This window comes from Saccopteryx bilineata, chromosome 2, assembly GCF_036850765.1.
Source record: "Saccopteryx bilineata isolate mSacBil1 chromosome 2, mSacBil1_pri_phased_curated, whole genome shotgun sequence".
NCBI lineage: Eukaryota > Metazoa > Chordata > Mammalia > Chiroptera > Emballonuridae > Saccopteryx > Saccopteryx bilineata.
The window spans coordinates 359844737-359868912 of record NC_089491.1 but is presented as its reverse complement, the minus strand read 5'-3'; the positions used below and the strand labels follow the sequence as shown (position 1 = coordinate 359868912).

At 45.7% G+C, this 24176-nt stretch overlaps 2 protein-coding genes across 14 annotated transcripts in view; one reads left to right on the top strand and one right to left on the bottom strand.

Moving 5' to 3' along the window:
- The window catches only part of SMG6 (SMG6 nonsense mediated mRNA decay factor), a 291808-nt gene extending 287079 nt beyond the window's left edge, over positions 1–4729 (bottom strand). For 2 of the 6 annotated variants that reach the window (XM_066263032.1, XM_066263035.1), the window contains exons 1-2: positions 4597–4729; positions 253–1987 (exon numbers count right to left, since the gene is read on the bottom strand). In XM_066263032.1, the coding sequence (XP_066119129.1) occupies positions 253–1987; positions 4597–4684 (1823 nt within the window). In that variant the 5' untranslated portion in view covers positions 4685–4729. Of the gene's footprint in view, positions 1–252; positions 1988–4345; positions 4529–4596 lie in introns of those variants that run through there. The other 4 variants (XM_066263034.1, XM_066263038.1, XM_066263037.1 and 1 more) reach the window with 4 other exon arrangements.
- Positions 4334–24098, top strand: SRR (serine racemase). 8 transcript variants are annotated; one of them, XM_066263050.1, is made up of 9 exons: positions 4334–4352; positions 7854–7965; positions 17737–17908; positions 19870–19993; positions 20167–20270; positions 22251–22370; positions 22499–22573; positions 23229–23438; positions 23771–24098. In XM_066263050.1, exons 2-9 carry the CDS (start codon positions 7937–7939, stop codon positions 23984–23986), a joined length of 1050 nt encoding a protein of 349 aa, XP_066119147.1. In that variant the 5' UTR covers positions 4334–4352; positions 7854–7936; the 3' UTR covers positions 23987–24098. The 8 variants fall into 8 exon arrangements, with proteins under 8 accessions (XP_066119147.1, XP_066119148.1, XP_066119149.1 ...); XM_066263051.1 differs by lacking the exon at positions 4334–4352 and adding an exon at positions 4807–4941; XM_066263046.1 differs by lacking the exon at positions 4334–4352 and adding an exon at positions 4857–4980 and having other exon boundaries at positions 7839–7965.
- Positions 24099–24176: the final 78 nt, after the last annotated feature.

The following is a 24176-nucleotide window of genomic DNA, read 5'->3' as shown; positions in this document are numbered from 1 at the left end:
CCGGGAATCGAAAGATTCCATGTTCTCTTAAAGATACTTTTTTTTTCTTAAAGTGGGAAGCATAATAATTTCTAAGACAAAAACCAAAAATTTTGTTTTTCTTAACTGCCTCTCCCTTACAAAATTCAATGTGAAAAGGAGATAACACACAGTGGTTAACCTAAAAAGGTTTCTACCTTCCTCAGCCATAGGAGCCTACACACCTCCCAGCTTATCCCTATTTTCCTCTAGCCAGGATAGAACACACCATACCTAAGCTGAGCCATCTTTTCCAGACCCTCAGGACTGATGCGGTCCCTGGAGAGCAGGTTGCTGAGCTGTAGTTCCTGGTTATCAGCCACCCGGAGAAGCCTATGTAGTTCCTGTTGTTGCATGTTCCTCATGTGCTGCTCCATCTCCTCAGGACTCATGGTGCTAGCAGAGAGCGGACTACAAACATACTGTCCCGATGGAGTTGGGTAACCTGGGTAATAAGGCCCTGGGTACACACTATTTGTAGGGCCAACTGGATACTGCAGAGGGTTATAGCCTGTATAAGGATACTGAGAGGCAGGGCCTGGTGTCCGGGGGTAATAATAGGGGTTATCAGAGTTTTGAAACTTATAGTAAGATGCTTGTGCCTGGCGTGACTCACCCCAAGATGTAGGACTGACTTCATCATCAGTGTCCAAGAAATGTAGCTGGGGTGTCTGGCTCTTTAGAGCAGGTTTCTGATCAGGATTGTTTGGGTCCCACAATCGTCGAGTGGTGCCTCCCCGGCCCCAACTCCGGGATCCCTTACTACCAGATCCAAACAAAAGCTGAGGTCCCAAAGGTGCGGACTCTGGAGAACCAACTGAATTGACAGACAGGGTAGTGTGGGCAGGCAGAATCAGAATGCCACGGCCACGGCCACGAAGTTCTCGTTTCAGGTTTTTGGACTCCTGCTTCTCAGAGCCTTTGCCCAAACTGCTCAAGCCTTTGTCAGGCTTTACCCTATCCACATCCTCCCTGGATGACCTCACCAAGAGGGAATCTTTGTTCATGGTTTCTGCATCAAAAGTGACACGAAGAGTACCTCGATTTTCTTTACCATTGTTTTTCTGTTCTCCTTCCCCACGACCAGACCAGTTTCTTTCTAAATGTTTCTTCCTTTCTGAGTTCCTCCTGGTCGCATCAGATTCATCAATTCTATCCTCATCTAAGGAGTCGGTTGAGGACATAGACACTTGTTTCTTCAGCCGTGGCCTCGACTTGGTCCTATCCTGCCGCCGCCGGCGACATCCATTATCCGTTAGGCCAGCCCCCTCAGCACTGTTGTTGCTGCCAGCTGAACTGGTACTGCAAGTGCGGTAGCGGTTCCTTCGTTTGTCTGAGCGGGAATAGCGCTTTGCAGAACCTGGCTTCCCCTGTGCCGGGTCTTCATTCACTTTCTTCATCCCCTCCCCTTTTTCAATCCTCTTTCCTTTTTCTCCCTTTGCAGCCCTTACTCCGTCACAATTTAGGTTCTTTTGTACCTCATTTTTGTCTGATTTATTCTCAACCTCCTCTTTCGTATGTCCCCTACACTCATCTTCCTCTATTTTCAGTTTTTCTACCTGATTGAGGATTTCTTCCTCATCCATCCGGCTGGTCGATTCTTTGGAAACAGTCTGCAAACGCCTTCCAGGCTGATAGATCTGTATGTCAGGTTTCTTTGTTCTTTTGATGATTCTTAGACTTCGGTCCTCTTGTCCAGTAGTCCTAGGAAGGGACTCCTGTGCCCGAGTATTTTCTATAGGACCATTTTGCTGTTGGTTGTCCAGTTCCTTACAGACATCTTTAATGAGCTGTGTACTATTTCCAACAGCAGAAGAATCTCTGTCGTTAACAATTTCATCCTTAAATTCGTCATTCCCAGAGGGCTCCTTGATTTTAGGTTTGTTCCTTAGTCGTGAAAGACCAGGCTTATAGATTTCCAGATCTGGGCGCCTGTTATCTTTGCGTTGCCTGGATTCCTTCATGTTTTCTGTGATGTTGGACAATGTGTTGGAGAGGAAAGGGTAGAAGAATAAAGAAGGGAAGGGGGGAAAATGTCACTCTGGTAAAGTAATAGAATTACACATCAAACAAGACTTACACATCAAAATGCTATCATTGAACTCTGGCTTGCTAGTTCATTGGTAGAGCATCAACCCAGCACATGGAAGTCCCGGGTTTGATTTCCAGTCAGGGCACACATGACAGGTGACCATCTGCTTATCCCTCCCTTCTTCATCCCCCTTCTCTCTCTCTCTTCTCCTTCCGCAGGGCTCGACTGGTTCAAGTGCATCGGCCCGAGACACTGAGGATGGCTCTGTGGCAACTCTACCCCAGGCACTATAAACAGGTTGGTTGTGAGCGGCCCCAGATGGGCAGAGCATCGGCCCCAGACGTGGGTTGCTGGATGGATTACGGTCAGGGCGCATGTGGGTATCTGTATCTCCCCTACTCTCATTTTTTTTAAAAATGCTACAATTGATGGACAAGGAAGTTTATAATGTTTATAATGTTTCTTCAAAAACTAGCAAAGCTAACTCAATTCTGTTGGGAGTTTCCTATACCTGGAATATGAAAACAAGAAAACAAACCAAAAAACCTCACTGCGTTACCCTTGTCATATTCAGATCCCCAAGACCATCACTATCAGAATTAAAGATCTCCAACCATTTCAGCATCAGACTCTTCTCTATTATCAAGCCCTCAGATCCACCTTCATCTTCTCTTCTTCTGCCTCTAACGTCTTTCCTTTTAACAAACTAATAGGAAAAAGGAGAAAAGGGTATGCAGAGCAACCCACGGTTCTATACATCTCTGGAGAAAAAAAAACTGCAAATCCAGTCTCTGACAATGACCACAACAATCCTCTTCTTTAGGGTACCAATTACCCAATCACATACCTCCTGTCGAAGCAAACTGGAAGCAACTCCTTTCACATTCTTCAACTACATTCATGTTCACCAACTCTCTAACAGCAGCCAACAGCATCATTCCAAGGAAAAACTGCTCAAACAATCATCATTAGAATACTGAGACTAGCCTAACCTGTGGTGGTGCAGTAAATAAACCATCGACCTGGAATACTGAGGTTGCCAGTTCTACACCCCAGGCTTGCCTGGTCAAGTAACGTATAAGGAGCAACAACTACCAGTTGATGCTTCCTGCTCCTCCCCCACTGGCTTTCTCTCTTTAAAAAAATCAATAAGTAAAATCATTAAAAAAAAGAAGAAGAAATACTGAGACTGTTACTATGATAATGGAGTATGAGGACAAAGTTCCATAAGGGAGCTTTCCCTGGAAGATGATGTAAGTACTGCGATATCCTCTCAAAACACTAAAGAAATGGGCAGTCAATAACAAGAGTACAGGACTTCAGGAACCACTCTCTAGGCTCCCTGAATTTAATGACAAATACACAAGTCTCTATTTTTTTGTTTCTGTTACGTTTATCTATTAAGGGGAGAGACTACTACAAATAGTCACAACATCTCAGTGGGAAAGTGACAAGTATTATAGAGTGCACAAAATAGAATGCTACATAAAATCCTAGTAATGGTCTATAGACACTACTGTAAACAAACTCATAATAGGAATAGTATGCTCAAGCACTTACACCTACAATAGTAACAAAACAATAAAAAAAAACCTGTTATGTTGAAGATACTGGTCCAGTATTTACAGTTTAGAAGACCACTGCATCAAGTGTCAATAAAGTAAAGCAGTTTACCTCCAGAATTGCTCACCCTCAGCAGCCTTTGTAACTTAGGTGAAGTGGAGGGAGAGAGAAGAGCTACTACTACTTTCCACAGCAAAGACAGAAAACAACCTGAATAATCCAATTCAGTTGACCAATGAAAACCAATTTCACAGCCTTTGGCCACAGGTCTGCCAAAGCATAGATACCATTCTACACAACTTCACTGCCTAACAAAGGCAAGGGGAGATACTAGAATCTCCCTGGGAGTTTTCCTGGTGTGGCTGAAGGCTTTAACTTGCAAGTTGAGCACTCTCTGCTAAAAACAGCTCCCATAGATGCCAAGGCCAAATCAGAGTAGTCAGCTCCCTGAGGTCCCGGACCGCCCCCTGTGGCGCAGGCTTCAGAAGCCTGCCTTGGGGAAAAAAAGTTCAGCAAGGCAGTCCCAAGCTGTTAACCCTTCCTCCTCAATTTCCCCAATTCCTTCTCTCCCACGCTGAAGAGATGGCGGGACACGCCTGCGGGTGATTCCTCTGGGAACCATATACCCCAGGGCCTCCACCAGACCCCAGCACCCACTCCTTTTTGCGTCTCCTGCCGGCTGGGAAACCACGGGCTGGTCTGAGAGGACTGGGGCAATGGAGGAACAGTCACCTTCGCGGTAAGAAAGGGGGCGGAGGCAGGTACTCGGGTTGTGCTCGTCAGAAGAGGGCTAGCGCTGGCAGAGCAGGACCCCACACAGGCCCTGGGGCTAGTAAGGCGGCGAAGGGGCCCGCCCTCGGCCCCCGCCCCCACTGTTGGGGGAAGGGGCGGGGGCTCCACAGCGCCGTGGACCCAGGCGGGAGGAGGCAGAGAGGGAGGCGGAGCGGGCAGGCCCGGCCCAGGAGCTGGGCGGTGCGACTCACCTCTGCTCCCGGCCTGCGGAGCCAGCGTGGCCAGAATCCCTCGCAACTCCGAGGCGGAGATCCGGACACGCTCCAACCCTTCCGCCATCTTCGCCACTGCTGCAACAGCTGCAGCTCCTCCGCCACCGCCGCGCGCAGCCAGGAAACCACGACGGACGGGCGATGCGCGCGCTCACCCACCTCCTACCCTTTTCCCCGCCCCTTGCCGCCCTCCTCCCTAAACGACGGTGGCCGCACAGGGAGGAAAAGCACTGAACCGACGTTTAGCCGCTTAAAGGAGAACAAACGCGAGTCTGGGCGTGGGAGGCGTGCGCCGCGCGTGCGCAGAGGTGTGGTCGGGGGAAGGTGAGCTGAAGCTGGAGTTGGAGGCGCGGCCCCTGTGAGGTGAGGTGAGGCCCGGCCATGCCAGGCGAGGCCAGGCCGGGTGGGCAGTGATGATGATGTCTGCTGTCGCTGCTGTGGTGCCCATCGAGGATACTGGTGCTGGTCTGGGGGTCGGGTTAACGGAGACACCCCACAGTCCGGCCTCCTCCATTCATCTTAGGCCAGGGTCTCCCACTACAGGCCGAGACTAGTGCCCCAGGCCTTTATTTTGGGAGCTTAAAGATCTTGTAAGAGTAATTAGTACACTCACTATTTTTCCCCCAAAGATGAGGAAACTGAAACCCAGAGAACCCTAGTAAATTCTCGGGGCTGACACCATTGATAAGTACCAGAGAATCAAAGTTTTTCTTTATGGCAGAGTACATCCCCAAGCCTCCTGTCTTAAAATAATGATGATGATGATGATGCAGTGTGTTTGGCTCTTGCTAAGGGAACAGGTTGTGTTGGAAGTAAATCAGGAGGTATTACAAAGTAGGTTTAGGAATTTCAGTATCACTGAATTCTTGGAAAAATTACTTGACTTTCGTGGATCCCAGACTGATTTTTTAAATGTAACTGGATCAGCCTGACCTGTGGTGGCGCAGTGGATAAAGCGTCGACCTGGAAATGCTGAGGTCACCGGTTCAAAACCCTGGTCTTGCCTGGTCAAGGCACATATGGGAGTTGATGCTTCATGCTCCTCCCCCCTTTCTCTCTCTCTCACACTCTGTCTCCTCTCTAAAAGTGAATAATAATAATGATAATAATAAAATAAAATGTATCTGGATCAGCCTGACCCGTAGTAGTGCAGTGGATAGAGCGTCGACCTGGGACGCTGAGGTCCTAGATTACAAACGCCCAGGTCGCGTCCGCTGGCTTGAGTCTGAGCACCAGCTCACCAGCTTGAGCACCAGGTCGCGGCTTGAGTGTGGCACTATAGACATGACTCCATGGTCCCTGGCTTGAGTCCAGAGGTCGCTTGCTTGAGCAAGGGTTTACTGGCTTGGCTGGAGCGCTTATTTCCACCCCCACACCCTCATGAAGGCACTTATGAGAAGTAATCAATGAACAACTAAAGTGCGGCAACTATGAGTTGATGCTTCTCTCTCTCTCTCTCTCTCTCTCTCTCCCCCTCCCCCTCCCTCCCTCCCTCCCCCTTCCCCTCTTTTACACACACACACACACACACACACACACACATAAAATTAATAAATTTTTAAAAAAATAAATTATCATAGTAGGGATTTAGTCACATATAACGTGAGCAATCAAAAAACAACAAAGCAGATTTGGATAGTTGGGGAGAGAGGAATTCAGTTTCTAAAAACAAAATTTTTGCAGGTCACAATTCCTGAGCACAAAATACAGGTAGTAAAATGAATAATGTAAAACCACAAATTTAAAAATATCAACCACTTAAAAAAATTTTTAAACACCAATTTTAAGTAACTCATGGGTCAAAAAAATAAAACTAAGATCATGTTCTTTAGAAATTGAGGTTAAGCCCTGGCCGGTTGGCTCAGCGGTAGGGCGTCGGCCTAGCGTGCGGAGGACCCGGGTTCGATTCCCGGCCAGGGCATGCAGGAGAAGCGCCCATTTGCTTCTCCACCCCTCCGCCGCGCTTTCCTCTCTGTCTCTCTCTTCCCTTCCCGCAGCCAAGGCTCCATTGGAGCAAAGATGGCCTGGGCGCTGGGGATGGCTCTGTGGCCTCTGCCTCAGGCGCTAGAGTGGCTCTGGTCGCAACATGGCGATGCCCAGGATGGGCAGAACGTCGCCCCTGGTGGGTGTGCCGGGTGGATCCCGGTCGGTCGGGCGCATGCGGGAGTCTGTCTGACTGTCTCTCCCTGTTTCCAGCTTCAGAAAAAAAAATGAGAAAAAAAAAAAAAGAAATTGAGGTTAATGAAAATATTGCACACAAAACCTGTGGTGTATTATTAAAGCAATACTCAGAGGAAAATTTGTACCCTGAAGTGCTTTTATTATTAATTTTAAAAGAATGAAAATTAAAAGGAAAATAGAAGAAAGAAATAAAGATAAAAGAAATTAATAAGAGGAAAAGAACAGTATTTGATAAGTAAATTGAAAGCTCATTCTTCATAAATAAACATTAAAATAGACACATTTCTGGCAAAAAAAAGAAAAAAAACTAAAAAAAAATCACCTCTTGGGTGTCTCATAAGTAATTTAAACTTAGTTCATCAAAACTCTGATTTTCCCTAAAAGACTTTATTTCTTCATCAGTCTTATGTCTTAAGATAAAAGATATTATTTAAGTCAAAAGCCAGGACTTATCCTTGTCTCTCTAACTCCCCACATTCAATACAATGTCAGGATACGTCCCTTCTCTCTCTGTATGGACATCTATGCGATTCATCACCTCAACATTTTCCCCTTTCCTCTTGAAAACTGCCCCTCACTCAGAAGAGCTTTCTCTTTTTCTTGTTGCCTTCCTGTTTCCTTTTTTCCATCTCACTCCCTTCATTTGTTCTTAGTTTTTCCTCAGGTGCAGAAATTTAAGGCAGTCATATTATTTGGTTCACATTACATCAAGACCTTTCTCATTTTATCTTTTTTCCCTTCATTCCAATTCCCACTCATGATCCTACTCTCCCTGCTTAGGTCATTGTTCTAATATGTTTCAAATATACCGTTGGATATACATATATCTTTGAATAATACATAGTGTTTTATGTATGTGTGTGTTTTAAGTGTACATAATTGACATTGTGTTATAGAAATCATTCTGGTTCATGTTTCTGTAAATACCTCTGACTATTGCATAGTATTGTCTTAAATGAGTTCGCACTCTTGGCCATTTGTCCTGGGCCAAGATGGGCCAATCAGAGTTCTTACCCAGAATTTTTTAAACTGAAACTTAGAAAATCCCTCTCCAGTGTGGAAGCCATATAATGTAAAACACAGGAGCTGTCAGCAGCCACACGTCCTGCCATGTGGAACTGGTCTGCAATGAAAAAGAATGAAGCTGACATGCAGAAAGCAGCAGAGGTGAGAAACAATCAGACAGTCTTGGAAAATCTCAAATCCCTGGTTCTAGTTCCTGAAGGTCCATATTCCTGCCCTTCCCATGGTTTAACTCTTCATTTGATTCCATGTAGTAAAACTCATGACCTCCATCTTGTGCCTAAGCCAGTTCACAAGGGGGTTCTATCACTTGCAGCAAAGGGGCTTAACTTAGTCTCCAAAATGTAACTCATTTTCTGTTGGGTTTTTTTCTTTTTTTTTTTCCTGTTTTTATTTTAATACGGTAAAATACACATAGCATGAAATACATCATCATTACCATTTTTAACTGTAGAGTCCGGTAGTGTTAAGTACATTCACATTGTTATACAACCAATCTCCAGAATTCTTTTCGTCTTGCAAAATTGAAACTGTACCCATTAAACAACTTCCCTTTCTCCCAACCTCTGGCAACCACATTCGACTGTCTATGAATTTGACTGCTCTGGATACCTTACATAAGTATAATCCAAGTATTTGTCTTTTTGTGTTTGTCTTATTTCGCTTAGCATAACTCCAATATTCATTCACGTTGTAACATGAATAATATCCCATTGTATGTATATTATAGATTTTGTTTATCCATTCATCTGTCAAGAGATACTTGGGTTTCTTCCACTATTGGCTATTGTGATTAATGCTACTATGAACATAGGTGTATAAATATGTCTTTGTGACCTGGCTAGGTTGCTCAGTTGCTTGGAGTGTCATCCTGATGTGCTGGGGTTGCAGGTTCAATCCCCAGTCAGGGCACATACAAGAATCAACTAACAAATGCATAAATGTGTGGAACAACAAATCGACATTTCTGTCTCTCTCTTCCCTTCCTCTCTCTAAAATTAATGAATAAAACTTAAAATAAAGCCTGAGCTATGGTGGCACGGTGGATGAAGCATCGACCTGTCACACCGAGATTGCTGGTTTGAAACCACAGGTTTCCTGATCAAGACACATTTAAGAAGCAACTACTACAAGTTGATGGTTCCTGCTTCTCCCTACCCTTCCATTCTCTCTCTCTCTCTCTCTCTCTGTCTCCCTCTCGCCTCTCTCTAAAATCAATAAAAGTAAAATCTAAAAAATAAACCTCATTCATATATGTCTTTAAGACCCTCTTTGAATTCTTTTGGGTATATATCCAGAAGTGGAATTGCTGGATCATTGATAATTCTATGTTTAATTTTTTTTTTTTTTTGTATTTTTCCGAAGTTGGAAACGAGGAGGCAGTCAGACAGACTCCTGCATGTGCCCGACTGGGATCCACCCGGCATGCCCACCAGGGGGTGATGCTCTGCCCATGTTGGGGTGTCGCTCTGCTGCAAACAGAACCATTCTAGTGCCTGAGGCAGAGGCCACAGAGCCATCCTAAGCACCCGGGCAAACTTTGCTCCAATGGAGCCTTGGCTGCGGGAGGTAAGGGAGAGACAGAGAGGAAGGAGAGGGGGAGGGGTGGAGAAGCAGATGGGTGCTTCTCCTGTGTGCCCTAGCCGGGAATCAAACCCGGGACTCCTGCACACCAGGCCAACACTCTACAACTGAGCCAACCGGCCAGGGCAAATGTTTAATTTTTTGATGAACTACTTTACTGTTTTCCATGGTAGCTGCACCAATTAACATTTCTTTTTTTTTTTTTTTTTTCATTTTTCTGAAGCTGGAAACGGGGAGAGACAGTCAGACAGACTCCCGCATGCGCCCGACCGGGATCCACCCGGCACGCCCACCAGGGGCGATGCTCTGCCCACCAGGGGGCGATGCTCTGCCCATCCTGGGCGTCGCCATTTTGCGACCAGAGCCACTCTAGCGCCTGAGGTAGAGGCCACAGAGCCATCCCCAGCGCCCGGGCCATCTTTGCTCCAATGGAGCCTTGGCTGCGGGAGGGGAAGAGAGAGACAGAGAGGAAAGCGCGGCGGAGGGGTGGAGAAGCAAATGGGCGCTTCTCCTGTGTGCCCTGGCCGGGAATCGAACCCGGGTCCTCCGCAGGCTAGGCCGACGCTCTACTGCTGAGCCAACCGGCCAGGGCCCAATCAATAAATTTTAAAAATCATTTTTAAAATGCACTTTATACTAATTTGATACTAACTTTAAATTAGGTATGACTTTGCCAAAAATATTTTACTGAAATTCAGGAGGAGTTGGCAAAGCTACATTAAACCAATAACTATGAAGTCACTGAAAATGTTACCAGATGGCCTGACCAGGCAGTAGCGCAGTGGAAAGAGCGTCGGACTGGGATGCCAAGGACCCAGGTTCGAGACCCCGAGGTCGCCAGCTTGAGCATGGGCTCATCTGGTTTGAGCAAAAGCCCACCAGCTTGAACCCAAGGTCGCTGGCTCCAGCAAGGGGTTACTTGGTCTGCTGAAGGTCCGCAGTCAAGGCACATATGAGAAAGCAATCAATGAACAACTAAGGTGTTGCAACGTGCAATGAAAAACGAATGACTGATGCTTCTCATCTCTCTCCGTTCCTGTCTGTCTGTCCCTGTCTATCCCTCTCTCTAACTTACTCTCTGTCTCTGTAAAAAAAAATAAATAAATAAATAATTTTTAAAAATGTTGCCAGAACGAGACCTGGCTGGATAGCTCAGAGCATCATCCCAAAAGCACAGAGATGCTGGTTCAATCCCCAGTCGGGGTACATAAAAGAACAGCTTGATGTTCCTGTCTCTCTATGTATATATAATTAACAAAAATATTTAAAAATAATACAAAATTTTAAAGTTACCAGAGGCATATTTATAAGGCAAAAATGAATTATTTGCAGACAGCATGATTATTTATTTGGAGAATGAACTATATAAAACTTAGATATACCGCCTGACCAGGTGGTGGCGCAGTGGATAGAGCATCGGACTGGGATGCGGAAGGACCCAGGTTCGAGACCCTGAGGTCACCAGCTTGAGTGCGGGCTCATCTGGCATGAGCAAAGAGCTCACCAGCTTGGACCCAAGGTCGCTGGCTCCAGCAGGGGGTTACTTGGTCTGCTGAAGGCCCACGGTCAAGGCACATGTGAGAAAGCAATCAATGAACAACTAAGAAGTCGCAACGCGCAAAGAGAAACTGATGATTGATGCTTCTCATCTCTCTCCATTTCTGTCTGTCTGTCTCTGTCTATCTCTGCCTCTGTAAAAAAAAAAGAGTTCTCTCCCTTCCTCCTTTCTGTCCCTATCTGTCTCTGTCACAAAAAATAAATTAAAAAAACTTAGATATACCCTGGCCGGTTGGCTCAGTGGTAGAGTATCGGCCTGGCATGCGGCAGTCCCAGGTTCAACTCCCAGCCAGGGCACATAGGAGAAGCACCCGTCTGCTTCTCCACTCCTCCCCCTCTCCTTCCTCTCTGTCTCTTCCCCTCCCGCAGCCAAGGCTCCATTGGAGCAAAGTTGGCCCAGGCGCTGAGGATGGCTCTGTGGCCTCTGCCTCAGGTGCTAGAATGGCTCTGGTTGCAGCAGAGCAACGCCCCAGATGGGCAGATCATTGCCCCCTGGTGGGCATGCCGAGTGGATCCCAGTCGGGCGCATGCGGGAGTCTGTCTGACTGCCTCCCCGTTTCCAACTTCAGAAAAATACAAAAAAACAAACACAAAAAAAAACTTAGATATAATAAGGCAGTAAAGTATCCTATTATAACTATGCAAACATTAGCTTTCATATACATTGTTAGTAAGCAACTTAAAAATCTAAGGAAAGAAATACCATATCTCAAAAGCAATAAAAATGTGCTTACTATAAATTTAATTATATCCAGATCACAAATAAATTATAATAACTTTCTGGAGAAACCTAGAACAAAGAGACTTGGCTAAATTGAAAGACCTCCATGTTTATAGATAGGAAGATGCTTTTTAAATGTCAATTAGGCCCTGGCCGGTTGGCTCAGCGGTAGAGCTTCGGCCTGGTGTGCGGAAGTCCTGGGTTCGATTTCCGGCCAGGGCACACAGGAGAGGCGCCCATCTGCTTCTCCACCCCTACCCCTCTCCTTCCTCTCTGTCTCTCTCTTCCCCTCCCGCAGCCAAGGCTCCATTGGAGCAAAGATGGCCCGGGCACTGGGGATGGCTCCTTGGCCTCTGCCCCAGGCGTTAGAGTGGCTCTGGTCCCGGCAGAGCGATGCCCCGGAGGGGCAGAGCATCGCCCCCTGGAGGGCAAGCATCGCCCCCTGTTGGGCAGAGCATCGCCCCTGGTGGGCGTGCCGGGTGGATCCTGGTCAGGCGCATGCGGGAGTCTGTCTGATTGCTTTCTCATATGTGCCTTGACCGTGGGTCCAAGCTGGTGAGCTTTTGCTCAAACCAGATGAGCCTGCGCTCAAGCTGGCGACCTCGAGGTCTCACACCTGGGTCCTTCTGCATCCCAGTCCGACACTCTATCCACTGCGCCACTGCCTGGTCAGGCTGTGCATGCCTTTTTGTTTTTTGGGTTTTTTAAAGACTTTATTCAATTTTCAGAGAGGAGAGAGAGGGAAAGAGGGAGAGAGAGAGAGAGAAAGAGAGAGAAAGAAGGGGGAGGAGCAGGAAGCATCAACTTCCATATGTGCCTTGACCAGGTAAGCCTGGGGTTTCGAACCGGCGACCTTAGTGTTCCAAATCTATGCTTTATCCCACTGTGCCACCACAGGTCAGGCCTGTGCATGCCTTTTGATGCAAAATACCATCTGGTAGTATCTACCCAAAACATGTATGGAGATACACACAAAGATCTTACAAACAAGGCTTTATTATTATTCATTACATCATTATTATAGCCAAAAAAACAATCTAAATGTTCAACAGTAGAGTTATGTAAAACTGGTATTTTTGTAAAAAAGAGGTACTATTAAGCCATTTAAAAAACTGCATAAATATACCTATTGGTAAGCAAAGATTCATAAACATTCATGATATTATCTGAAAAATAGCAAGTTCCCAAACCTGTTTCTAAAGTTTTTCTGCTTAGATATATGGGCCTGGAAGGATCTTAGGCAGCAATTGTCTTTGGGAGGAAGCAGGTTAAATTGTTTTTCTATTGAACATGAATTGCTTTTGTTTATTAATAAGGAAAAATAAAGAGAAATTTTCTGTTTAAATCTTACAATAAAAATAGTGAGCCTGACCTGTGGTGGCACAGTGGATAAAGCATCAACCTGGAAACGCTGAGGTTGCCAGTTCAAAACCCTGGGCTTGCCTGGTCAAGGCACATATGGGAGTTGATGCTTCCTGCTCCTCCCCCCTTCTCTCTCTCTCTCTCTCTCTCTCTCTCTCTCTCTCTTCCTCCCCCTATAATGAATAAATAAAATCTTTAAAAAAATTTTAAGTAGTGAAAAATGGAAGCACAATGCAGTTATTAAAAATTATAATTATGGCCTGAACAGGCAGTGGCGCAGTGGATAGTGTTGGACTGGAACATGGAGAACCCAGGTTCGAAACCCAGAGGTTGCTGACTTGAGCATGGGGTCACTGGCTTAAGGATGGGATCATAGACGTGACCCCATGGTTGCGAGCTTGAGCCCAAAGGTTGCTGGCTTGAGCCTAAGGTCACTGGCTTAAGCAAGGGGTCACTTGCTCTGCTATAGCCCCCCGGTCAAGGTACACATGAGAAACCAATCAGTGAACATCTAAGGTGCCGCAAGGAAGAAATGATGCTTCTCATCTCTCTCTCTTCCTGTCTGTTTCTATCTGTCCCTCTCTCTGACTCTGTCTCTATCCAAAAAAAATTATAATTATGAAAACTTTGAAAAACTGAGCCAAATGGAGAAGTAAACAAAATGTTATCTTTATTTTCATTTTAACTGTCATATAATCTATGTATATTAAAAAAAGGGAACAGCCTGACCTGTGGTGGCGCAGTGGATAAAGCGTCGACCTGGAAATGCTGAGGTCACCGGTTCGAAACCCTGGGCTTGCCTGGTCAAGGCACATATGGGAGTTGATGCTTCCAGCTCCTCCCCCCTTCTCTCTCTCTCTCTCTCTCTCTCTGTCTCTCCCTCTCCTCTCTAAAATGAATAAATAAAAAATAAAAAAAAAAAATAAAAAAAGGGAACAGAAAATTAGCATAATTTATTAAGATGGTAGGATTGTAGGCAGTTTTTCTCATTGTTACTCTTTTAAAATAAAAATTTATAGCAGATTTTTTTTAAATTTTACTTATTCACTTATTCAGCCTGACCAGGTGGTGGCACAGTGGATAGAGTGTTGGACTGGGACATGGAGGACCCAGGTTTGAAACCCTGAGGTTGCCAGCTTGAGTGCAGGTTCACCAGCTTGAGCACAGGGTTGCTGACTTGAGCATGAGATCATAGACATGTCCCCATGGTTACTGGCCTGAGCCCACAGTTGCTGCTTTGAGCAAGGGGTCACTCACTTTGCTGTAACCCCCTGGTCAAGGCACATATGAGGAAACAGTCAATGAACAACTATGGTATACAATGAAGAATTGATGCTTCTCATCTCTGTCTCTTCCTGTCTGTCTCTCTCTCTGTCTCTGTCACAAAAAAAGAAAAATATTTTTTACTTATTCATTTTAGAGAGGTGGTGAGGGAAGGGGAGAGAGAGAGAGAGAGAGCAGGACGGAGGGAGGAGCTGGAAGCATCAACTCCCATATGTGCATTGACCAGACAAGCCCAGGGTTTCAAACAGGTGACCTCAGCATTCCAGGTCGATGCTTTCTCCACTATGCCACCACGGGTCAGGCCTTATAACAGATTTTGAACACAGTTTATTACAATGATGAAAATATAGAGACCAGTGGCAGTCAAAAGATGGATAGGCCCTGGTCAGATAGCTCAAATGGTTAGAATATTGTCCCAGGCCTGACCTGTGGTGGTGCAGTGGATAAAGTGTCAACCTGGAAATGCTGAGGTTGCCGGTTCGAAACCCTGGGCTTGCCTGGTCAAGGCACATATGGGAGTTGATGCTTCCAGCTCCTCCCCCCTTCTCTCTCTCTGTTTCTCTCTCTCCCTCTCTCTCTCCTCTCTAAAAATAAATAAAAATTAAAAAAAAAAAAAAAAGCAATATGTAGAATATTGTCCCAAATGACCTAGGTTGTCAGTTCGATCCCTGGCCAGGACACATACAGGAACAGATTGGTATTCCTGTCTCTCTCCTTTTAAGTCAATAAATAAACATCAAAATAAATTTTTTGCCTGACCTGTGGTGGCGCAGTGGATAAAGCGTCGACCTGGAAATGCTGAGGTCGCCGGTTCGAAACCCTGGGCCTGCCTGGTCAAGGCACATATGGGAGTTGATGCTTCCAGCTCCTCCCCCCTTCTCTCTCTCTGTCTCTCCCTCTCCTCTCTAAATAAATAAATAAATAAATAAACAAAATAAATTTTTTTCTATAAAAAAAGAGAGGTATGGATGGAATGGGTAAGGGGGAGCTTTAAACCTTCCATAATCAGCCTGACCTGTGGTGGTGCAGTGGGTAAAGCATCAACCTGGAATGCTGAGGTCGCTGGTTCAAAACCCTGGGCTTGGTCTGACCAGGCGGTGGCACAGTGGATAGAGCGTCGGACTGGGATGCAGATGACCCAGGTTTGAGACCCTGCTTGAGTATAGGCTCATCTGGTTTGAGCAAAGCTTGGACCCAAGGTCTCTGGCTTGAGCAAGGGGTTACTCAATATGCTGAAGGCCCATGGTCAGGCACGTATGAGAGAGCAATCAATGAGCAACTAAGGTGTCGCAACGAAAAACTGATGATTGATGCTTCTCATCTCTCTCTGTTCCTGTCTGTCTGTCCCTATCTATTCCTCTCTCTCTGTCTCTGTTAAAAAACAAACAAACAAACAAAAAACCTGGGCTTGCCCGGTCAAGGCACATATGGGAGTTGATGCTTCCTGCTCCTCCCCTCTTTCTCTTTCTCTCTCTCTCCTCTAAAATGAATAAATAAATAAATAAAATAATTTAAAAAACACACACACAAAAAAAAAAAACCATCATCAGTCTGACCAGACAGGGGCGCAGTGCATAGAGCATTGGACTGGGACATGTAGGAACCATGTTCGAAGCCCCAACGTTGCTGGCTTGAGCACAGGATCATCCGGCTTGAGTGCAGGGTTGCTGGCTTGAGTGTGGGATCATAAACATGACCCCATGGTCGCTGGCTTGAGCAAGGGGTCACTTGCTCTGCTGTAGCTCCCCAGTCAAGGCACATATGAGAAAGCAATCAATGAACAACTAAGGTGCCACAAGGAAGAATTGATGCTTCTTATCTCTCTCCCTTCCTGTCTGTCCCTCTCTCTGACTCTCTCTCTGTCTCTGTCAAAAATAACAAAACAAAACAAAAAAACCTTCATAATCACCAGTTACTTCCTATAAAGCTTCATCAGAAAAAAACATATTTGCCTGGCCTGTGGTGCCTCAGTGGATAGAGAATCAACCTGGAATGTTGGTGTTGGCAATTCAAAACCCTGGGTGGCCTGACCTGTGGTGGCGCAGTGGATAAAGCGTCGACCTGGAAATGCTGAGGTCACTGGTTTGAAAGCCTGGGCTTGGCCCTGGCCGGTTGGCTCAGCGGTAGAGCGTCGGCCTGGCATGCGGGGGACCCGGGTTCGATTCCCGGCCAGGGCACATAGGAGAGGCGCCCATTTGCTTCTCCACCCCCCACCCCCTCCTTCCTCTCTGTCTCTCTCTTCCCCTCCCGCAGCCAAGGCTCCATTGGAGCAAAGATGTCCCGGGCGCTGGGGATGGCTCCTTGGCCTCTGCCCCAGGCGCTAGAGTGGCTCTGGTCGCTGCAGAGCGACGCCCCGAAGGGGCAGAGCATTGCCCCCTGGTGGGCAGAGCATCGCCCATGGTGGGCGTGCCGGGTGGATACCGGTCGGGCGCATGCGGGAGTCTGTCTGACTGTCTCTCCCTGTTTCTAGCTTCAGAAAAATACAAAAAAAAAAAAAAAAGCCTGGGCTTGCCTGGTCAAGGCACATATGGGAGTTGATGCTTCCAGCTCCTCCCCTCTTCTCTCTCTCTGTCTCTCCTCTCTCTCTCTCTCCCCCTCTCCTCTCTGAAATGAATGAATAATAAATAAATAAATAAATACCCTGGGCTTGCCCAGTCAAGGCACATACAAGTAGCAAGCAAGCAATGAACAACTAAACTGAAGCAACTAAACTTCTTTTCTTTCTCTCTCCTCTTTAAAATGAATAAAATCTTTAAAAATATTTTTTTTAAAAAGACAAGTTCCAGCCTGACCTGTGGTGGCGCAGCGGATAAAGCATCAACCTGGAATGCTGAGGTCGCTGGTTCAAAACCCTGGGCTTGTCTGGTTAAGGCACATATGGGAGTTGATGCTTCCTGCTCCTCCCTTCTCTCTCTCTCTCTATCTCTCTCTCCCCCCCCCCCCAAAATGAATAAATAAAGTCTTTAAAAAAAAAAAAAGACAAGTTCCATCTATACAAAGATTCTGGAGCCTGGGTAATGGAGACAGTTCCCACATTAACACCATAAGCTCCAAGACTATTTTCCTGTGTTACACATTTTACTTTTTAAATATTTGTTTAAATATTTTTTACGAATAATTTAAGGTTCATAGTGAAGTCGATCCAAAGGTAGAGATTTCCCATAAACCCCTACCCCCATACATGCATAGTCTTTCCCATTGTCAACATCCCTCACCAGAAATACATTTGTTGTACAATCAATTGCACCAACATTATTAACACATTACTACACAAAGTTCATGGTTTTCATTGTAGTTCACTCTTGTATATTCTGTGGGTCTGTGTTTTTGCATTTTCAAAACCTTTTCATTGAACACATTGTCTCAGAATTTGTTTGCTTTTACCCTTTTTTATTCCTGGGTTTCAGAACAATGTGTGCTCAGTACTGCATCTCCTTTGCTGATGTTGAAGAAGCTTATAACAACATCCGAGATTTTATACAGCTCACACCGGTGCTAACAAGCTCCATTTTGAATCAAGTAACAGGGCGCAATCTTTATTTCAAATGTGAACTCTTCCAGAAAACTGGATCTTTTAAGGTAACAATTATTTTTGATAGTGTGTCATGCATGTATGTTTTCAACTGCTTTTCACATATTAAATTTATTTGATTCTGGCCCTGGCCAGTTGGCTCAGTGGTAGAGCGTCAGCCTGGTATGCAGGAGTCCCGGGTTCGATCCCCAGCCAGGGCACACAGGAGAAGTGCCCATTTGCTTCTCCACCCCTCCCCCTCTCCTTCCTCTCTGTCTCTCTCTTCCCCTCCCGCAGCCAGGGCTCCATTGGAGCCAAGTTGGCCCAGGCGCTGGGGATGGCTCCTCGGCCTCTGCCTCAGGTGCTAGAATGGCTCTGATTGCGGCAGAGCAATGCCCCAGATGGGCAGAGCATCGCCTCCTGGTGGGCGTGCCGGGTGGATCCTGGTTGGGTGCATGCGGTAGTCTGTCTGCCTCCCGGTTTCCAACTTCAGAAAAATACAAGAAATAAAATAAAATTATTTGATCCTCTTGACTACCCAGTGAGGTAGGTAGAATATCTTTTTTATAATTTGCCTGACCAGTGGATAGAGTGTCGACCTGGGACACTGAAGTCCCAGGTTCGAAACCACAGGGTTGCTGGCTTGATCCCAAGGTCACTGGCTTGAGCAAGGGTCACTGGCTCAGCTGGAGCCACCTAGTCAAGGCACATATGAGTAAGCAATCAATGAACAACTAATGTGGTACAACAGGTTGATGCTTCTCATCTCTCTCCGTCTATTCCTGTCCCTCTCTCTCTTTCAAAAAGAAAAAAAGGATGAGTACTTTTAGCCAGATCAAGGAGTGGTGGAAAAGAACTACAGGCAGAGAGGTATGAGTATGCTCAGAGGTATAGGTGTATGAGCTAACCTGGTAGGAGGGGAACTAGGAACAATTTAGGATGGTACAATGAGAGATGGAGTTATTGGAAAGGCTGCAACTTGTAAGGAACTTGTACTTTTCTCACACACAAAAGGGCAGCAAAGAAAACATTTGTTTTTAAAAGATCACTTTCATAATCTAGTGCAGTTTTTCAACCACCAGTCCACTAGGGTTAACCACCCTGATGTTGTATGAAGATTATAGACCCAATGATCTTAGCTGAATTCACTTTTTCTCCAGTTATTTCTGCCTTAGCGGTCCCTGAAATAATTCTATTTTCACTGGTCCCAGTGTAAAAAGGTTGAAAATCATTGAGCTAGTGTAAATATTAGATGAGAGTGACTCTTGAGGCAGGGTCACTTGAGGTTTGATAACACACAAATTGAGAAATGAGGCCTCACCAAGGTAGTGATAAAGACACATGAGAGATTTAGGAGGTAGAATCAGTAAGACTTAGTAAAGCTCCTTAGTTCTTTTGGAAAAAAAAAAACACCTCTAATCTTTTTCTTTTTCCTTGAAGCTTTTATTTATTGATTTGGGGAAGAGGTGAGAAGCATCAACTCATGCATGCTTTTTTTTTTTTTTTTTTTTTTTTTTTGTATTTTTCTGAAGCTGGAAACGGGGAGAGACAGTCAGACAGACTCCCGCATGCGCCCAACCGGGATCCACCCAGCACGCCCACCAGGGGTGACGCTCTGCCCCTCCGGGGCGTCGCTCTGCGGCGACCAGAGCCACTCTAGCGCCTGGGGCAGAGGCCAAGGAGCCATCCCCAGCGCCCGGGCCATCTTTGCTCCAATGGAGCCTTGGCTGCGGGAGGGGAAGAGAGAGACAGAGAGGAAGGAGGGGGGGGTAGAGAAGCAAATGGGCGCTTCTCCTATGTGCCCTGGCCGGGAATCGAACCCGGGTCCCCCGCACGCCAGGCCGACGCTCTACCGCTGAGCCAACCGGCCAGGGCCTCATGCATGCTTCTCATGTGCCTTGACTGTGCAAGCTGGGACCCTCGAACTGGCAACTTCAGCGTCCCAGGTCGATGTTTTACCCACTGCACCAGCACAGGTCAGGTAAGAAACTTTAATCAAATGCATAAATTCACTGTCCCTCTTTTCCAGATTCGTGGTGCCCTGAATGCAATCAGAGGTTTGATTCCTGCCACTTCAGAAAAGCCCAAAGCTGTTGTTACTCACAGCAGTGGAAATCATGGCCAGGCTCTCGCCTATGCTGCCAAATTGGAAGGTACTTTATTGATTTCTCAAGGTCCTGGGTAGGATCATAAGGGGAGTGAAAACGTATCCTTACTTTCGGTGATATTGGTGATTAGGAAGTAAATTTCTGAGTCCCTGATTACAAGCAACTGAACAGAAAATTCTATCCTAAATTCTGACTTGTACTGTGTTTCTCCATCTCAGGAATTCCTGCTTATATTGTGGTGCCCCAAACAGCTCCCAACTGTAAAAAATCAGCAATACAAGCCTATGGAGGCTCTCTAGTGTTCAGTGAACAGAGTGATGAGGTAAGGAAGAGAGCACTGCTTAGTAACACCTTAACAGTTTTCACTGTCAAATGAAACTTCTCTGTCTTTCTGGGTGCTCCCCAGTCTTGTTTCCTTTGTATCTGTGCCCAATCTTTTTTTTTTAAATAAGTTAATGCTTTTTTTTATTATTCATTTTTTAGAGAGGAAAGGGAGAGACAGAGGAGAGACAGAAGGGGGGGAGGAGCTAGAAGCATCAACACCCATATGTGCCTTGACCAGGCAAGCCCAGGGTTTCAAACCGGTGACCTCAGCATTTCCAGGTCAACGCTTTATCCACTGCGCCACCACAGGTCAGGCTGTGCCCAATCTTTTTTATATCTACACTCAGATCTTCTTAGTCTGTTTGAAGTATCACCCACCTATATACTAACTCCAGCCCTGACCTTTTCCTTTCCCACTTGGATGTCCTAGCAAGTCTAAAACCAAATTTATCTTATTCCCCTTATACTGCTCCTCTTCCAGTCTTCTTTCTAGTTGCTCAAAAAATTGTTCGAGTCATCTTGACAACTCTTGCACCTCATATCCAAATCTGAGTCCGACTTTCAAAATATTTCCATAATCGACCCTGACTGGTTGGCTCAGTGGTAGAGCGTCGGCCTGGCGTGCAGGAGTCCCAGGTTCGATTCCCAGCCAGGGCACACAGGAGAAGTGCCCATGTGCTTCTCCACCCTTCCCCCTCTCCTTCCTCTCTGTCTCTCTCTTCCCCTCCTGCAGCCAAGGCTCCACTGGAGCAAAGTTTGCCGGGGGCGCTGGGGATGGCTCTGTGGCCTCTGCCTCAGGCGCTAGAATGGCTCTGATTGCGGCAGAGCATCGCCCCCTGGTGGGCATGCCGGGTGGATCCCGGTCGGGCGCATGCAGGAGTCTGTCTGACTTCCTCCCTGTTTCCAGCTTCGGAAAAATACAAAAAATATATATATATTTCCATAATACAACTACTGTATTATTTTAGTAATTTATTTTATTTTTAGTGAGAGAGAGAGAGAAAATAGGGACGACAGACAGACAGAAAGGGAGAGAGATGAAAAGCGTCAATTTTTTGTTGCGGCACCTTAGTTGTTCATTGATTGCTTTCTCATTATGAGCCTTGACCAGGGGACTGCAGCTGAGCCAGTGACCCCTTGTTCAAGCTTGGGCTCAAGCCAGTGACGATGGGGTTATGTCTATGATCCCATGCTCAAGCTGGCAACCTCGGGGTTTCCAACCTGGGTGCTCAGCGTCCCAAGTCGATGCTTTATCTGCTGCGCTACCATCTGGTCAGGAATCCTCAACTATGTACTTCTAACAGCCTCTACCATTACCACCCTGATTCAAACCCACATCAGTGCTCACGTCTTCTGTAGATCCTAACTGGTCTCTCTACTCCCACCCTTGTGCCACTAGTTTATTTTCAAAGAGAAACCAGTTACCCACTTAGTTATAACTCATCTCTTGTCAGCTCAAAATCCTCCAATGGTTTATCTCATAGACAGTGGGAACCAAAGTTCTTCCAATCATATAAGGCCTAAATTAACTAGCCCACTCCCAATCTTTCTGATCTCATCTCCCAATATTATTCTTCCCCAAACACTCCACACCAAGGACACTTAAACAGTTTCTTAGAAAGGTCAAGCGCTCCTACTCTGTAGGCTTTGCTCTTAGAATTACCTTCCCTGGACTATTCTGGAGATCCGCAAGACTGGTTAACATGTATTAAAGTATCACTTTACCAGAGGTCCTTCCTAAGTACCCTGCGTAAATTAATTTTTCTCCACAGCACTTAGACATATCACACACCTACTTATATTCCACCTCTCCCCACCATATTAGAACATAATTTCTTGAGCACAGAAGACCATTTTGTTAAATTATATCCCTGTTGCCCAAAGTCTCAGAAAAAGGTTGGTGGTCAAGTGTTAAAGGACTGAGTTATTGAAATTATTAAATACAAACCAAGTAAGCTCAATTAATGTCCTCTTGCAGTCCAGAGAAAATGTTACAAAAAGAATCATGGAAGAAACAGAAGGCATCGTGGTACATCCCAACCAGGAGCCTGCAGTGATTGCTGGGCAAGGGACAATTGCCATGGAAGTGCTGAACCAGGTAAATCCATCAGTTCTTGCTGAGCTACTGGTAAATCTGATGTTTGCTGTAGAATCAGCTATTTAATATGTACACATAAGACTGGTTAGTAATAGACCTATTTATACGTAATATTCTTTTCACTCAAGGTTCCCTTGGTGGACGCACTGGTGGTACCTGTAGGAGGAGGAGGAATGGTCGCTGGAATAGCAATTACAGTTAAGGTGAAAAAATAACTCCGAAGGACTCCCCACTTTAGGCATAGAAGATTTTATTTCACATCATAGTATCTATGACTTTTTTTTTTTTAAGCAAGAGACAGACATACAGATAGGAAAGGAGATGAGAAGCTGATGCTTGTTGTAGTTATAGCACTTTAGTTGTTTACTGACTGCTTCTCATACATGCCTTGACGGGGGGGGGGGGGGGGGGGGGGGGACACTGGACCCTCCAGCCAAGCCAGTGACCTTGAGCTCAAGTCAGCAACCATGAGATGACACTGATGATCCCACGCTCAAGCTGGCAACTTCAATCAAACTTGGGAACTCAACATCCCAGGTCGCTGCTCTATCCACTATGATACCACTGGTTGGGCTAATCTATGACTTTACAGCACAAAAGCCATTAGAATGAGTGGCACCCTATCATGGTCCTTTCCCTGAATTCCCTCTCCCCAACTTACTATCCAAGTCAGGGGCTACTATTTTCCCCAGTTACCAAAACCAGATGTGATCTAGGCAAGTGAAGGCCAGAATTAGGCATACAATTTAAAGTGCTTTAAGGTAAAAATTTCCTAACATCACAGAGAAGGCTCTTACTTGGTCAGATAATGTGCTACACTGTGGCTGGTGGTAAAACATCTGATATTCCTCTTCCCAGGCTCTGAGACCTAGTGTGAAGGTATATGCTGCTGAACCCTTGAATGCAGATGACTGCTACCAGTCCAAACTGAAAGGGGAACTGACCCCCAACCCCTATCCTCCAGAAACCATAGCAGATGGTGTCAAATCCAGCATTGGCTTAAACACCTGGCCTATTATAAGGGACCTTGTAGATGATGTTGTCACTGTCACAGAGGATGAAATTAAGGTGAGGCTCCCAAGCAGAAAGAAAACAAAAGAATGGGGCAATTTTTAAAGCAAAAACTACTTCTCTTACAAGTCGCAACTCATCCACTGGAGACTTGACTTGGTGACTCATGATTTGGTATTGCAGGATGCCCTAGCTATTGAGACAACTGCGACAGTAGAAGCAGAGTTAGGACGAACAGATCGGCAAGCATATGTATATGTATATGCATATGTATGTATATGCACGCATGTGCGTGTGTGTGTGCTTGTGATTTAGCTTTTAATTGTAAAGGCCCACTGGCTAGGCTTTTCTCCAGTTTCACTAATTCTTACTTCCTTCTATACCAACAGTATGCAACCCAGCTGGTGTGGGAGAGGATGAAACTGCTTATTGAACCTACAGCTGGTGTCGGAGTGGCTGCTGTTCTGTCTCAACATTTTCAAACAATTTCTCCAGAAGCAAGGAACATTTGTATTGTGCTCAGTGGTGGAAATATAGATTTAACCTCTGTAACTTGGTTGAAGCAGGCTGAAAAGCCTGCTTCTTATCAATCTGCTTTTGTTTAATTTATGTATAAGGAAGAAATGGGATTCAATGTCTCGAGACACTTGAAAATTTTGTTTCCTAGTCATTGTTAACTTCTTATCTTATCCCCTTAAACAGCTTTGAAAATCCTAATGGAGAGTGGCTATTTCATTAAGATTTACTGATTTTTTTAGACAAAGTAGCAATCGAAAAACATCCATACTTAACCGA

Excerpts from the sequence above, each read along its gene's own strand:
- SRR (XM_066263050.1), top strand. The coding sequence starts at position 7,937 with ATGAAGCTGACATGCAGAAAGCAGCAGAG. Across the intron at positions 7,966-17,736 it reads ACATGCAGAAAGCAGCAGAG|AACAATGTGTGCTCAGTACT; the intron begins GTGAGAAACAAT and ends CCTGGGTTTCAG. Across the intron at positions 22,371-22,498 it reads CCATGGAAGTGCTGAACCAG|GTTCCCTTGGTGGACGCACT; the intron begins GTAAATCCATCA and ends TTTTCACTCAAG.